Source organism: Rhynchophorus ferrugineus, unplaced genomic scaffold (genome assembly GCF_030347505.1).
Source record: "Rhynchophorus ferrugineus isolate W39M unplaced genomic scaffold, kcgeb_rfMv2 rfM6, whole genome shotgun sequence".
NCBI classification, from domain to species: domain Eukaryota; kingdom Metazoa; phylum Arthropoda; class Insecta; order Coleoptera; family Curculionidae; genus Rhynchophorus; species Rhynchophorus ferrugineus.
In genome coordinates this window covers 6,357,718-6,371,648 of record NW_027472585.1, presented here as the reverse complement: position 1 = coordinate 6,371,648, position 13,931 = coordinate 6,357,718, and the positions used below count along the sequence as shown (strand labels likewise).

Below are 13,931 nucleotides of genomic sequence, written 5' to 3'. Positions count from 1 at the left end.
TCACTATTAATATAATGGTGGTTGCTTAAAGGTGGTCCCATTAGAACTAAATTAGGATCTGTTGGGGGGAAGGGGGGAATTCGAATATTTGGGTATTATGTTATTACTGAGTAATCTTGGCATCCCATGAAGATCCAGTCACAGCATCAATAAACCTACAAACCCATCTGGATCAAATAAAATTATGGTTGAAGACATGGCGCATTAATGTGAACGAAACAAAATCCATCCATGTAACGGCTTAGAAGAACATGTCCACCAGTGAATATCAATCATCGTCAACTCCCCCAAGCAGAGCAAGTTAAATATCTTGGTATGCACTTAGATCGACGCCTAAACTCGAAGAAGCACATACTCTCTAAACGAAAACAACTTCGACTGAAATTATATCAAATGTATTGGCTCATCGGGCGCAAATCCAAGTTATCATTAGATAACAAGGTGTTGCTGTATGAGTCTATACTCAAGCCTATTTGGTCATATGGAATCCAACTATGGGGTACCGCTAGCAAATCTAATATATCCATCATTCAACGGTTCCAAAATAAAGTGTTGCGTGTCACTGTTGATGCTTCGTACTATATTTCAAATAAAGTGATACAACGCGATATTCCTCTGGAACCTATAACGAGTGTAATTCAACGTGTTTGTGTGAAGTACTTCGAAAGAGTGTTGGTGCATCCCAATGTACTCGATAATCAGCTAAATATGCTACGTGATAGTGAAGTGCGTAGACTAAAACGTTTAATACCACCTGATCTGATTAATGGACATATGTAGGCTTTAGAATACGCTTTAGAATAAGACTAATTAATTAAGATAATATTTTATACAGAAGATTGCTTAATGAGGTGATTTTCTGCATGCCATGTAAATATAATATAGACATAAGATATACTTATTGCCTATAGGGCAGATTGTGGAATCACAAAGATTAAAAAAAATGTTATTGCTGAGTGACGGAAAATCAGAAGTCGTTCAGTGCAAAAGCTATTCAGTTTGCTTTTTAAGCACTAACTATAGCATATAACAGCGCGTAGAAATATTGTAGGCAATAGCTTCTATATTGGTTCTATATAGTTAAAGCGTTTATCTTCCAAACGGGGGTCGCGGGTTCGATTCCCGGCGCGGACGATAACTTTTTGTTGTTCTAGTTTAGTTAGACATTTGTCAGATCACCTAGGCTATGTAGCGGACCTGAAGTACTCCGGGGTCTGAAGTACTCATTTTCAATATTTGTTTCTTTATTCCTATTTTTCCTCATATGAGCTGCACCTTTACTTTGCCTAGTAGCTTTGCCTAAATAGCAAAAATTTATTGAATAAATATCTAACACTAAAAAGAGAAAAATAATAATATACTTTTATAACATTGCAATCCCCAAAAAGAAATACCAACAAAACAAATCTAAATTAATATTACTGTTTGTGTTCGGCACCGACTTCAAAGTAGTGAGTTGGTAGTAGTTAGAATAATATTGTAAATAGATAAATAGGTTTAGTTAGATATTAAGCTAAATTAAATAAGGCTTTTGGTTATTTTTATTTAGTTATTACAATGATTATTAGGTACATATTTTATTTTAAAATGTTTTTTTTTGTATTAAAAATCTAAGTTTGATTATTTTTTAATTTTTAGTGAGTTCCTTATATATTTTTTGAAGTCGGTTCAATTTTTTGGATAAAATATTTTATGTATATTTTAAAATCAAAAGAAATACTTGTCCACTGGATGGGTTATTAAACCATTAAGAGTATTAATGAAATAAAATCACCGAAAAAATAAAACAAGAAATTTAAGCACACATTTTCGAATTTATGGAAACACTTATTGTAACCGAAACGTAAATATCTCTAACAATAAATTTACGGGTATTTAAAGATAATTTCAGACCTTGGATATATTTTTCTCATGAGATCGAATATTTATGAGACTAACATGTTTGGAAAATATATGTGTCATCGACCATTTAACCAGGAAAAATATATTTAAATAATTAGGCTTAGATAGTTTATGTCGTTGAGATGTTATTTCTGTCTCCGGGTAAATAAAAACGAGCAGGTATTTGCAAAAACGAGTGAATCGAAGAGCAATAAACTACAGTCAGGCGTTTGCTCGAAAATAGAACAACTTTCATTGGTGCTGACCTGAAAATGCTGGGAGCCAGATGGCCGCGGCTATTGTTAGTTGCCCGATGTCTAAACAAAACCGTAGCAAACCTAATTATTCCAATTTGCCCGATGAACCTACCTTGGAAATTCCTTGTGCTATTATTATATTAAACAAAAATAATTTGATAATAATATTAGGTTATGTGAAATATGAAATTTTGTTATATTTATCAATGAAAACTATAAAATTAATTGTCAACAATCTCTAGTTATTTTCTAATACACAAAAATAGTAGAGTATAGGCATAGATTAATAGAGAGAAAACTCAATATAGTTCTCTGGAGAAAAGTTTCGTTACGTTCAATATCTAAATGGGGTTATACTCGTCCATTCAAGAAATTTGATTGGTCAGTTTCAATCTATAGTATAGGTACCTGTAAAAAATATTTTGCTCTGAATATATATATATATATATATATATATATATATATATATATATATATATATATATATATATATATATATATATATATTTGAAAGTCTCCTTTTACCAACTATGAGTTTATCTACCGACTGACGAGTGACTAACTCTAAATGAACTATTCTTTATTTCTATACTCAGAAAATGGCGTTAAACATAAAAACAAAAACACCATAAAAACGTTCAAGTAGTAAGTTCAAAGTAGTGATCTAGATATTCAACGTTGCGATATATTTTTCTAAAATTGCCTATAAAGTTAAATCTTTATTTTCTCTGTGACCATAGGATACTAAATATGGTCAATTGATATGGCAGTCACTTGGTGGTTAACAGTACAGTAATTTTTCCATCTAGCATCTTGAATTTATCCAAATGAATTGTTAACGTATCTTACAACCAGTCAATTAAATTGCCCGCAGTGTCAGTATTCATACGCACTTTCACTCTCCGATAGTATATCACGATATCGTGATATTTTTCAATTATTTTTGAAGCCATAACCTTAGTAGGATGACCTGGGTGATCATTATAAAAATATTCGAAGAGACACTTGGGTATTAGCTGTCCAATATTTTTTTATTCATAAAGAACGTTTTCAGTGTATAAACTTTAGATAGTTTCGGTTTTATGGGACCATATGCTTTGTTTTTTAAAAATACATAATTTTTCGTTCTATAGAAAACTGAAGCTCGATCCGACACAACCGAAATAAAATAAATGAGGGTATTAAGAATAATCACCGGAAATACATAAGATATCTAAGAAGGAACACGGAAGACGTGTTAAGATGGACCGAGATCCGAGCACGAAGATTGTGATTCTCCAGAAAATAACGAGAAAAGGCTTAGTCAGACAACTACCAGGATGATTATCAAAGAGGTAGAAGGAATGTTGGTCATCAGCGTCAGACAAAGAACAAACTTTACAAATTACAAAGCTTAGGCAAAATAGGGGTCAAAAAGCCGCCAGAAGAAGAAGTCTCTTGAAATAATATAACTGTTAAGACGAATCCAAAGCATCCGTTACTTGTCTTTAAATATTCATTAACCGATACCCAACTAAAACGATATATATTGAAAAACACGATACCCAACTGATTTATCCTGCTTTGGCCCATATCTATGAGGGTTCCAGTTTATCATAGTTCCTTGTATGTAGTTTGATATCAATTTGCATCCAATCCAAAACCTTCAACATTTTACTAAACTATTTAATGTTTCTTATCTTTATATTCATTATATACATTATTCAGTAAGCTAGGTCCATCAGCGATACGATACTTCAACTTAAGTAGCAACACTTGCAGCAAAATTGTGTTGTTGGCACAGCGGATGACATGGTTAAATTGCAAAGAAATTATATATGTAAACAACGAAGTTATGACATGAGCACAGTAACAAGATGTTGTAATTTAATCTATTCTTTATTTACATTTTCATTCAACGATACAAAAGGACAAAATTATGACTCTTCCAAGAAATAAATCAGTTTTACACTTAGTTAACACTGACTATCATTAAAAAGAGTTGTTTCCACGTCTCATTTTCTCATAAAAAGTTAGGTCGAATTTCTAAGATAATATTAGTTAAATTATCAAAAATAATGTTGTTGTTATTGAGAGTACTGTAGATCTTGATACGTTTTTGATATTGGGTTTCACGATTAAATATAGAAGTGGAAATTATTTAGGAATGCATCCGACGTGCTCACATGGGAATATGCGTAAATGCTTGGCAAGTGGTCCGTCCAACTTTTTTACGACAGCTTTATTTCATATTTAATTTGTGATTATGGTCTCTTGAAAAAAGCACGTAACACGCTACAAGTCTAGTTAAACTTTTCCGAAACTACAAATAATATTTTTGTTGTTTTAAATAAATTTTTAGTTATAAAATTCTATTCATGTTAAGCTATATGTTAATAACAGCGTTAAAGAAGGAACTATGATATGATAATACTGATATAATAATTAAAACCTGTATAACACTAATTTAGGTTTATCAAAACAACAGTTACACAAATTAAGACTCCAATTGTTGATTCATATTTACGCTGTGTTTTATGAAGTTGAGATTTATTATAGGAAAGCTCTTAACGGATCTATTACATATTCATATTGTTAAATGTAAATATAGAACTCATTAAGTCATTAAGTCATTAAGTACAATATTGGGGGTTTTTAATTAATAGAAAAACAAGAACTAAGAACAATAATGAGCAGAAAGGAAACTGCATAGTCAAGAACTTTATGATACATGTAAGTTTAAATATCTTTTGGTTATGTTGTCAATAGACAGTAATGGAAGTCAATGGAAATTTGAAGACAAAATTAACAAACCAAACTTTAAAAATAGTCTTAAGATAATATAAATCTTTATATAATATAATAGTATTATATATATATATATATATATATATATATATATATATATATATAATAAATACAATATAATATATTATATAATATAATAAAAAGTAAGAATTCACAGTTTACTAGTAAAACTGATAGTGGTATATTGTGGGTCTTTATCTTTAAACTAGGGGTAATAGGAAGAAGAACGAATTAAATAATAGAAGAACAAAACATTTTTTTAAAATTTATTAATATATTATTATTAGTCACGGTCGACTAACTTACAATTTGTTTCTAGAGTGACTTCAAACTAGATACTTATCTAGGAACACCTTTTGGCTCTTACTAAATAATCTCTAATGAAATAAAAAATAATAGAATTTTTATTAGTTTTAGTTTGTCATTTAGTACACTTCACTGCATAACTGCACAAGATCACACGGTTTAGATCTCTTGAGTCTGCGTCCTAGTTCAGTTTTATACAATAGTTGCAGCACTGTTAACATGAGAGTGGAGTTTTTCTTCATGTCTTGTTGCAAATGTTTTAGCTTCCGCCATGACAATTGGAATCCGTAGTTTTCTGTGTTAGTAATTGTTCCTATGGTATTTAGGCGTATCTAAAATACTTCTTAGGATTTCGCAACTCTTCTTGTACTTCTAATACTTCTATTATATTGATATTACTTTTTGCAGAATATGCCCATAGCAGAATTCCTAATGAATATAGGTTGCAAAAAAATATTAAATAGAAAAGAGATAAAAGTAGATAAAAGTATAGTAAGATAGTAACATTGATGCCTAATGAACAGAGAAAAAATCGAACTTTATTTATTGTAGATTAAACATAGAAGAGATATGCTACAAAATGCTGATTTAGAGTAAATTAAACCGTGCATTACGCTCAAAATTTCATACATTTATTAATTAAAGTAGTTGAGTGAGTTAACAAGTTTGTGAAATATTTAGAATTATTAAAACTTCATAATTTAATCATATCTTAACACTTTACACTTCATACCTATATATTTAAGAACATATTCTCAGGAAGAACTAATGGAATAACTTTTATGGGCATAGTTTATTTATTTACAGTTTTTTTCAGTTTTCTGAAATTACATTTTTTGATTCAATTATAACTTCAATAATAAATTTTTAGTTCAATGAAACCAATATAATTGATTGTCATCTTTAAGAAAATTCATAAAAACCGACCCTTATGTTTGCTGACTATATTTAATATTTCCTAATTCTTATTATTACATATAAGTAGTTCTCATTAATTCTACCATATGTTTTTTGTAGTACGACTCATCTTACGGAAGATCAAGAACGGACTCAACATCAAAGAACTTACCAGAGACTAGATCGACCCCATCCAGAATAGCGCAACGATATGGAGGATCTTATACGAGTTCCTTGGCTACAACTCCAACTCCAGGTCAGTTATTACTATTAATATTCTGAGTGTATATTTCATTTCAATTATTTTTTAGGACGAGCTGAATCTAGAATCAAGTCAGATTCGTTGCATCCGCCAGTATCCTATAAATCCACATTACCTCGACCGGGAACCCGGTCCAGAGATCCCAGTCCATCAGTTGACAAGTCGGACAGAACGTCAGCTAGCTCGAATTACCTCAGTCCCAATAGATTATACCCTAGGCCATACACCCGATCAAACACCAGTAGAGAAAGTACTATTTCGCCAACAGGAAGCGTCAGTAATCTACCGAGATTAGGGAAACGAGATGACAGCACTTCAGGTACTTTATCGAAATTTGAGCGCAGATCTCCTCTGTCGAAGGAATCCAGTAGAAGTCCAAGTGTTTCTAAAGAAGAGAGCTTATCATCGAGATATAAGAGCTCTCGAGAGGATATATCAGGAGGTTCTCAGAAATATCTAAACAGTCGATTTCTTCCGAAGAATTCGGTGGAAAGAAGCTATACGGCTTACACGAGACCTTCAACGGTACGAACTCATGAAGTATCCAGGAAAAACAAGGAACTTTTGGGAGTGTTACACGCTCAACACGAACAAGAAAAACTATCGAGCAGACCTGCTAGTAGATGTTCATCAGTATCGCGAGAAGATTCAGTTAAGAAACCGTCACCAGAAAGAGAGAAGAATCAAAACGTGGAAATGGTGACGGTTAAAGTGTGTACTAGAGGTACTTCTCCTACGTTGGGTACATCAACTCAACACAGTTTTTTACGAAGTAGGAGAATAGAAGTGGCGAAAACTATCGAGAAAACCGTCACGCGACCAAAATGCAATAAAGAGAACATGGTGGATAAGGAAATGCAATCCGATCGTTTAGATGATAGCACCCGGTCATCCAGATTCGCTGGAGCATCACGAATTAACGCGACTCCATGGTCCAGTTTCCTAGATATGAAGTTCTCCAGCCCCAACAACAAAAAAGGCGATAGATCGAAACCAGACTCGGTAGAAAGTCCAAAAAGTCTTTCCAGGACAAGTTCGACGCGGAGTATATCATCCGAGAAGGATTCTAAGAAAGTAACCAAGTCCAAACTAACTCCACCTAAACAAATCTCCGATAAGAAACAACTTCCACCGCCAATACCCAAGTCCGAAAGTTCCGGCAAAGGTTCGTTACATTCCCTCAACACTCCCAATAAAGATTTTCGAAAGTCTGTGTTAAATATGAATCCCGATGGCTCCAAGAAACGCATAGGAAGGAGAAGTAACTCGGCCAGTTCGGCGGATTCGGACAACGCTGATCCGGACGCCACCGATATTTCCGAGAATCTGACGAGCTGTCGGTCGTATCATAAGAGCAGTTCAGGTTCGAAGCTGCCTCAAAAATTTTCTGGTGATAAGCAGCGCGGTCGAAGATCGCCCAGTTCGGATGTAAGCGTTAGTAGTACCACGGGACCGAGTTCTAGCGAGGATGACAATAAGAAGGTGAAAAACAAAATCAGAAGTACCAGTTCGTCCAGGACGTCAATGGTACTGACGACTGGTGATGAACTTCCGAGTGATAGGTCATCAAAAAGCACTGGAATCAAACAGAAAACTGATGGAACGAGAACCGAGACTGATGCTAAAAAATTTTTGATGCGGGCTCTGGCTCCAGTCACCAATTTATTTAAAGCTAATAAAAATCACGTCAACGTGGAACCAGTTAGTGATAATCAAACAGACGTTGTTGACCACCAAGAAAAAGTTACGTGGATTTTAGATCCCAGCTCAGATAGTACAGGTGAGAAGACCAATGCTGTGCAAGGCATTCAGTCAGAACCGAAATGCGCCAAATTGATTCTACACCGTGTTGAGTGCACTGACCCCAATGGATGGTGGGGAGATCGATCAGAAACTACCACTGACAACAGCGAACTCAAACAAGTTAGCGAACCAATAAACATGAAATATAATGATAGCAGTAAAGTGCCAAAACCAATTATAATTAAGCAAAACTTATCAGGAGAAACAGCTTGGTGGTTGGATCCGAATCAGTCAGCCCCCGAAGGAGTGACGACGTATTCTGACTCCATAAAGCCGCCATTTAAACACGCGGATTCTGGGGAAAAAGCTTGGTGGTTAGAGGATGAAAATTCCGCTACCACTGATGATAATCAAACTTACTCAAACTGGCGACCTCAAGAGCCAACTAATCAACAAACCGACCAAGTAAACATCCAGAAACCCATCATGAGACCAGTTCAATCTGGGGAGTCTCCCTGGTGGCTGGAGGAAAATAACCCCCAAGCTCCGGAGGGTGTTTTTATATACCCATCGCAAGTACAAGAACAGCAAGAAACTCAACAGCAAGTCAACAAAGCGAAGATAAGGCCCGTTGATAGCGGAGAAATCGCTTGGTGGATGAAGAAAGACGGGACTCCGCCGGAGGGAGTGCAAAATTGGTCGCCTAACGTCAGTTCGGAACAACCACCGGAGCTAAAACCAAAACTTCGAACAGTCGATAGTGGCGAAGCGCCCTGGTGGCTTAATAAAGAAGCTTCTCCGCCAGAAGGGATTCAGACGTACTCCAACTGGAGCTCTGAACAAAGTAATTCCTCCAAGCTTCCGCGGAATGACTCTGGCAATGCCACCTGGTGGCAAGAAAATCCTAAATCAACATCAGACTCAACGACAGCCGCCAGTAAAGATAACAACAAGTTTACCCCTACAGAATTTCCGGAAAGACATCAGTTAAGACATATAGATTCCGGTGAACGAGCTTGGTGGTTGAACGATGACGATGCTCCTGCTGATACAACGGAAGAACCTCTTCCGAGGCCCAAATTTCCGATTACACATCAAGATTCGGGAGAACGAACTTGGTGGATGCGGGAGAATCAAGATTTCGATAACCAAGAGGTACCATTGGGCGATCGAGCTAGTCCCGAAGGTTTGGAAATGCCTAAGGATACCGAGGGAAGACTGAGCCCTTACGATAACGTACCCAGCTTACGCGAAAGTGAGAAAAAGCGTGCGCCATCAATGTTTATCTCAAAACATCAGAACATCGATGACATTTTGGGTGGTGTTGGACAATCGTGGTGCCACTTTACCAATAATTTTTTCGGTTATGGGGATGACGGTGAAGAATATAAAGAAATCGACGCCAAGGAGGTCATCATACATGAAGGAAATGGAAAGAAAGGGTGAGTTTTATTTAATACCGTTGAATATTGATGTTTGGTTTATTGCATCTTTTAGGGATTCCAATGTCCATATTCCGCACAAAAAGGTAAGTACATTTTTAATACTTTGTAATAAATTTGTTTTACGTATGAGTTACAAAAATTTTGTAAGACTGTTTGATTAAAATTAATAATACTTCATATCTAACTGTGAAATATACTTTAAATTGCGACAAAATATTTATATTTGATCCCAGATTGTTGATTTAGAATATTATTAAGGAATATTTAAAAAATATATTTATAGTCTATTCAAAGATTTTTAGTACATACGTCATCAAGATGTTTAATGTATTGCCTGCCACAATTTGTAAATTCGTTTCAGAATCAGACAATATTTTCCTTCTCATTTTATTCTAGTTAAAAAGAGACATAATGCTATCTGATAAGTTCGAACACGTAAATGAGCCTGTCAAAGTCGTCCAGTTGTCCTGTTTAATTAACTGTAATTTTTAGATGTACTATAATGTTAATATAAATTATATTTGATTACATTTTTGTTCAATTATTTAATTTAGAATAGAACTTTGTTGTTTATCAAAGCCAAACTGAACTAAAACTCAGAGTTGATGCGGCAACATTTCGACGTTTTGACGTCACAAATTTAGATGACGTATGTACAAAATAACTTTGAATAGACTATATATGTTATATGGTAAGGTTAGATAGTTAAATAGTGAATCAATCTATAATATATCTGTCAACTAATGTAAATCCTAGCATCATCCAGATAGAAGAAGTGGAGCTATTTAAAAATATTAATACAATATACAATAATTATTAATAAAGTCAAAATCAATACAGAAATATAATCAGTTTAAATATTTAAACATTTCACAGAAAGATATTACTGTAAGCTTCTTCAACATGTGTTATATCAGGTTAGACCATGGTCCAGTAAAGCGTGGTCCAATTTCCAATTTTGTAGTTTTCCCAACGCGCTCTTGTATAACTATGTTGGTCTAGTAGAAGGATGATTTTTTCTTCTTTAGTCAGGAGAAGTCGGGAATTTTCCCCCGAATTTTAATATTCAACTGGTCAAGAAGGTTTGAGTGATATTCTCCTCTAATTTTTTTATTACAATGTTACTAGTGGTTGGTCGCTTAGTAACTTACAATTTGTCTTAACCATCACTTAAATCTAGGTGGTGGTGGACCTATCGGTCCTATCTTAATCTGTCGTGTAATAACGTTTATGTGTTAACGCTGCTGTTTTCCATTAAATCTGCCTCACTACACAAGATCTAATCGTTTGATTCTTTTGATTCTGTGTCCTGTTCTGAGAATGAAGTATGTTCTCATGTCTTCCTGCAATTTCCTTGATTTCTTGAGTGACACTTTGTACCTGAAGGTTTCGGTGCAACTAACCAGTCCTATGGTATCTGAGTGCACATACAATATTTCTCAGCACTATACAATACTCACAGCAAAACTTGTATTGTGTTTATATTAATTTCTCGCGGAACATACCCATAAATGAATTCCGTATGTCCATCTAGGTTTCAATAATTCCTTGTATTGCAGCAATTTATCGTGTACTAAGAATTGTGATTTTCTTCTAGAATTAGATCTATTACATTTCCAGGTTTCATTATCATGATCATCTTTTTGCAAGGCGGCCAATAGGGTTCCCTTTCTCATGCCTAAATATGCTGATCATCATCGTTCCAGCAAATACAAGATATTTTTCCTTTGGTATTTTAGTGGTGTATTTATCGTAAACACAGAATATTAGGATCGCAGGATATTCAAGTTTATAAAATATACAATATATGTCAATTAAATAAAAAATATACCAAACTTTTAATTCTTAACAGAAAATAGTATTGATATAATTGATATATTGCCAGTATTTCTCAACAACAAAAAATAATATCCCCTATATATCCTGTATTTACACAATATTACATGTTATGTTATATATTGTTATATGTTAGCGTACGTCAAGATAAGCCAGCGGAATTAAACTACTTTTAAACAGGTTGGCTATGTTCAAATCGAATTCATTTGTCCTATATACATGTATTTATTGATCGACAAACAATATGGCGAAACTAGTTGATAATATAACATAGTTCGAAATCCTATTTGTGAGTCTAATTATAGAACGCGTAATATAAAACCTATTAAATCATACGAGAGCGAGAGACAATTACTGCCGTAGAATGTTCAGCCGATAATCTAAGTTTACATCACTATGTTTCCTATTAATATTGACAGAAAAAATATGTAATAAAAGGTTCAATAAAATTCCAATATTTATTTTTCAGAAATGACACAATATTATATACTTTTTTTACTATTTATAAACTAAATTTTTAACTATACTTAGAATAAACTAAAAATAACAAAAATCATAAAGTTAAAATATGTGAAAGGGTTTAGAAAACAAAAACCATTAATTTGCATCAAAATATTATATTATTTACCTAAAACGCTATACTGAGAGTAAAAACAGATCAACCCATCCCACCCATTCAGGTAGTAAAAGAAAGAGATGAGTGGACAGTCTGGGGCGTATTATTTAACATATTAACGGCAATAGGAATGTATTATCTATTCAAAATTCATTTTTATATGCGTCATCAAGATGTTTAATGTATTACCTGCTGCAATTTGTAAGTTCGTGTTAAGATCTCAGACAATATTTTTCTTCTCATTTTATTCTATTTGAAAAGACACAATGCTGTCTGATTAGTTCGAACGCCTAAACAAATGAGAAGTCGTCGGGTTGTCATCTGTATGTAAAATTCTTTATAGCAAAAGTGATAAGAGGTTATAATTCTAACCTATAAATTATTGTGGCTGTATAATTAACTGTAGTTTTTAGATGTCCGACGATTGAAATGGTTTTTGCACTGTACGTAGATAAGATTACTACATGCATTTACGTTCAAATGCCTATTGAGGCGATAAGTATTTAAAATCCTAAGTATAAAATACCCCAACGTCAGGTACCAAATACGTATATGCATTTCGATTACGTATTTTAATGACGGGCTAAGAATATACTTATACACTATAAAAGTTTGTATGTTTTGGTTCGCCCAATCTCCTGATTTCCTGCGTGTGATCGAGTAGCTGTATTGCTTCCATGTTTCTGTGATTTAGCGACCTTATTTCATGTTCTTGGATCTCTTCATATATCCATTTGCTTTCGAGGCCATCTACAGCCCTTCGTTGGTTACGTAGCTATAAGCATTGGTAATTAATTGCACAACTTTGTGTTGTCGACAAATTTTCCAAATACTGTTTTTTTTGTTGCAGGTGTAACTTCTTTTGCAATAGACCGAACATGTTCAATTATATTTCAAATTTGCTGCTCGTGATCGTCTGTACTTTTGCGTTGTAAATATAAACGTGTCCCAGTCAGTAAATCTGTATATCTGTTAGTAAGATAAGGCTTGTGTTAACAAGACTGGAGTGTGATCACATGATAGTTCGCACAAGCTCTCGAATTTGATTTGGTTTGATTTGATGAGATAGCAAGGAATTATCGTATTTTAATATGCTAACTGCTATTTTTAAATAATATACTGTAATAAATATGGACAATACAATAGAAGTTAAACGAAATCTATAAACTAAAGATGTACAATTACCATAAATACTAAATGAAAATTATACATATACATAACCATAGAAAAAAAACTAATCCATGACATAATTAAAGTGACGATATGATCGCACAATAACTACTGGAGCTTTTTTAAATAAATTGCTATTATTGCCTATTATCGCCATAAAAACAGTCAAAGGTATTTTACTATTTATCATACCCAATTTTAATCTTTTTACCCTATTACACTAACAATCATGAAAAATATCGTTTAATATCGTTTCAAAATGCTGTTATATTAATATACAATATATTAATATTATGTTATTTACAAGAAAACTGCCAAAAAATCATAAAACTACATATATTACATATTATATAAATCTATGTAAGCATAAATTGGGTACATTTTTGTCAAGGTCGCGGCTAGGACGACAGAGAAAACTAGTAGAACCAAAAATAGTTACTAAAAGTTCACGAATGAAACAGTCGAGAGTAAATAATAACAAAATCAGTCCGTACTGACAATAGAGACTGAAAACAGTCGACTGAAACAGTTACTGGTATAGAGTAGTAAAGTCAGCCGAACTATAAATAGCGACTGCAACAGTCGATAGTAAAAAGTAGTCAATTACCGATACCGTCGATAGATAATTTCAGTCGGTAGTTCCTAACGTTAACTGTTACCATTGTTGGATGAATAATATTGAAAAAGAATACTATTTTGCAACAAAATCTTACATTACAAACAACTACAAC

At 33.6% G+C, this 13,931-nt stretch overlaps 1 protein-coding gene across 1 annotated transcript in view; it reads left to right on the top strand.

Moving 5' to 3' along the window:
* Window positions 1-9,579, top strand: part of LOC143198527 (uncharacterized) — a 29,246-nt gene extending 19,667 nt beyond the window's left edge. Inside the window, exons 2-3 of the mRNA XM_076407809.1 lie at window positions 6,249-6,384; window positions 6,440-9,579. Of these exons, the coding sequence (XP_076263924.1) occupies window positions 6,249-6,384; window positions 6,440-9,579 (3,276 nt within the window). The remainder of the gene's footprint in view (window positions 1-6,248; window positions 6,385-6,439) is intronic.
* The last annotated feature ends 4,352 nt before the right edge of the window (window positions 9,580-13,931 follow it).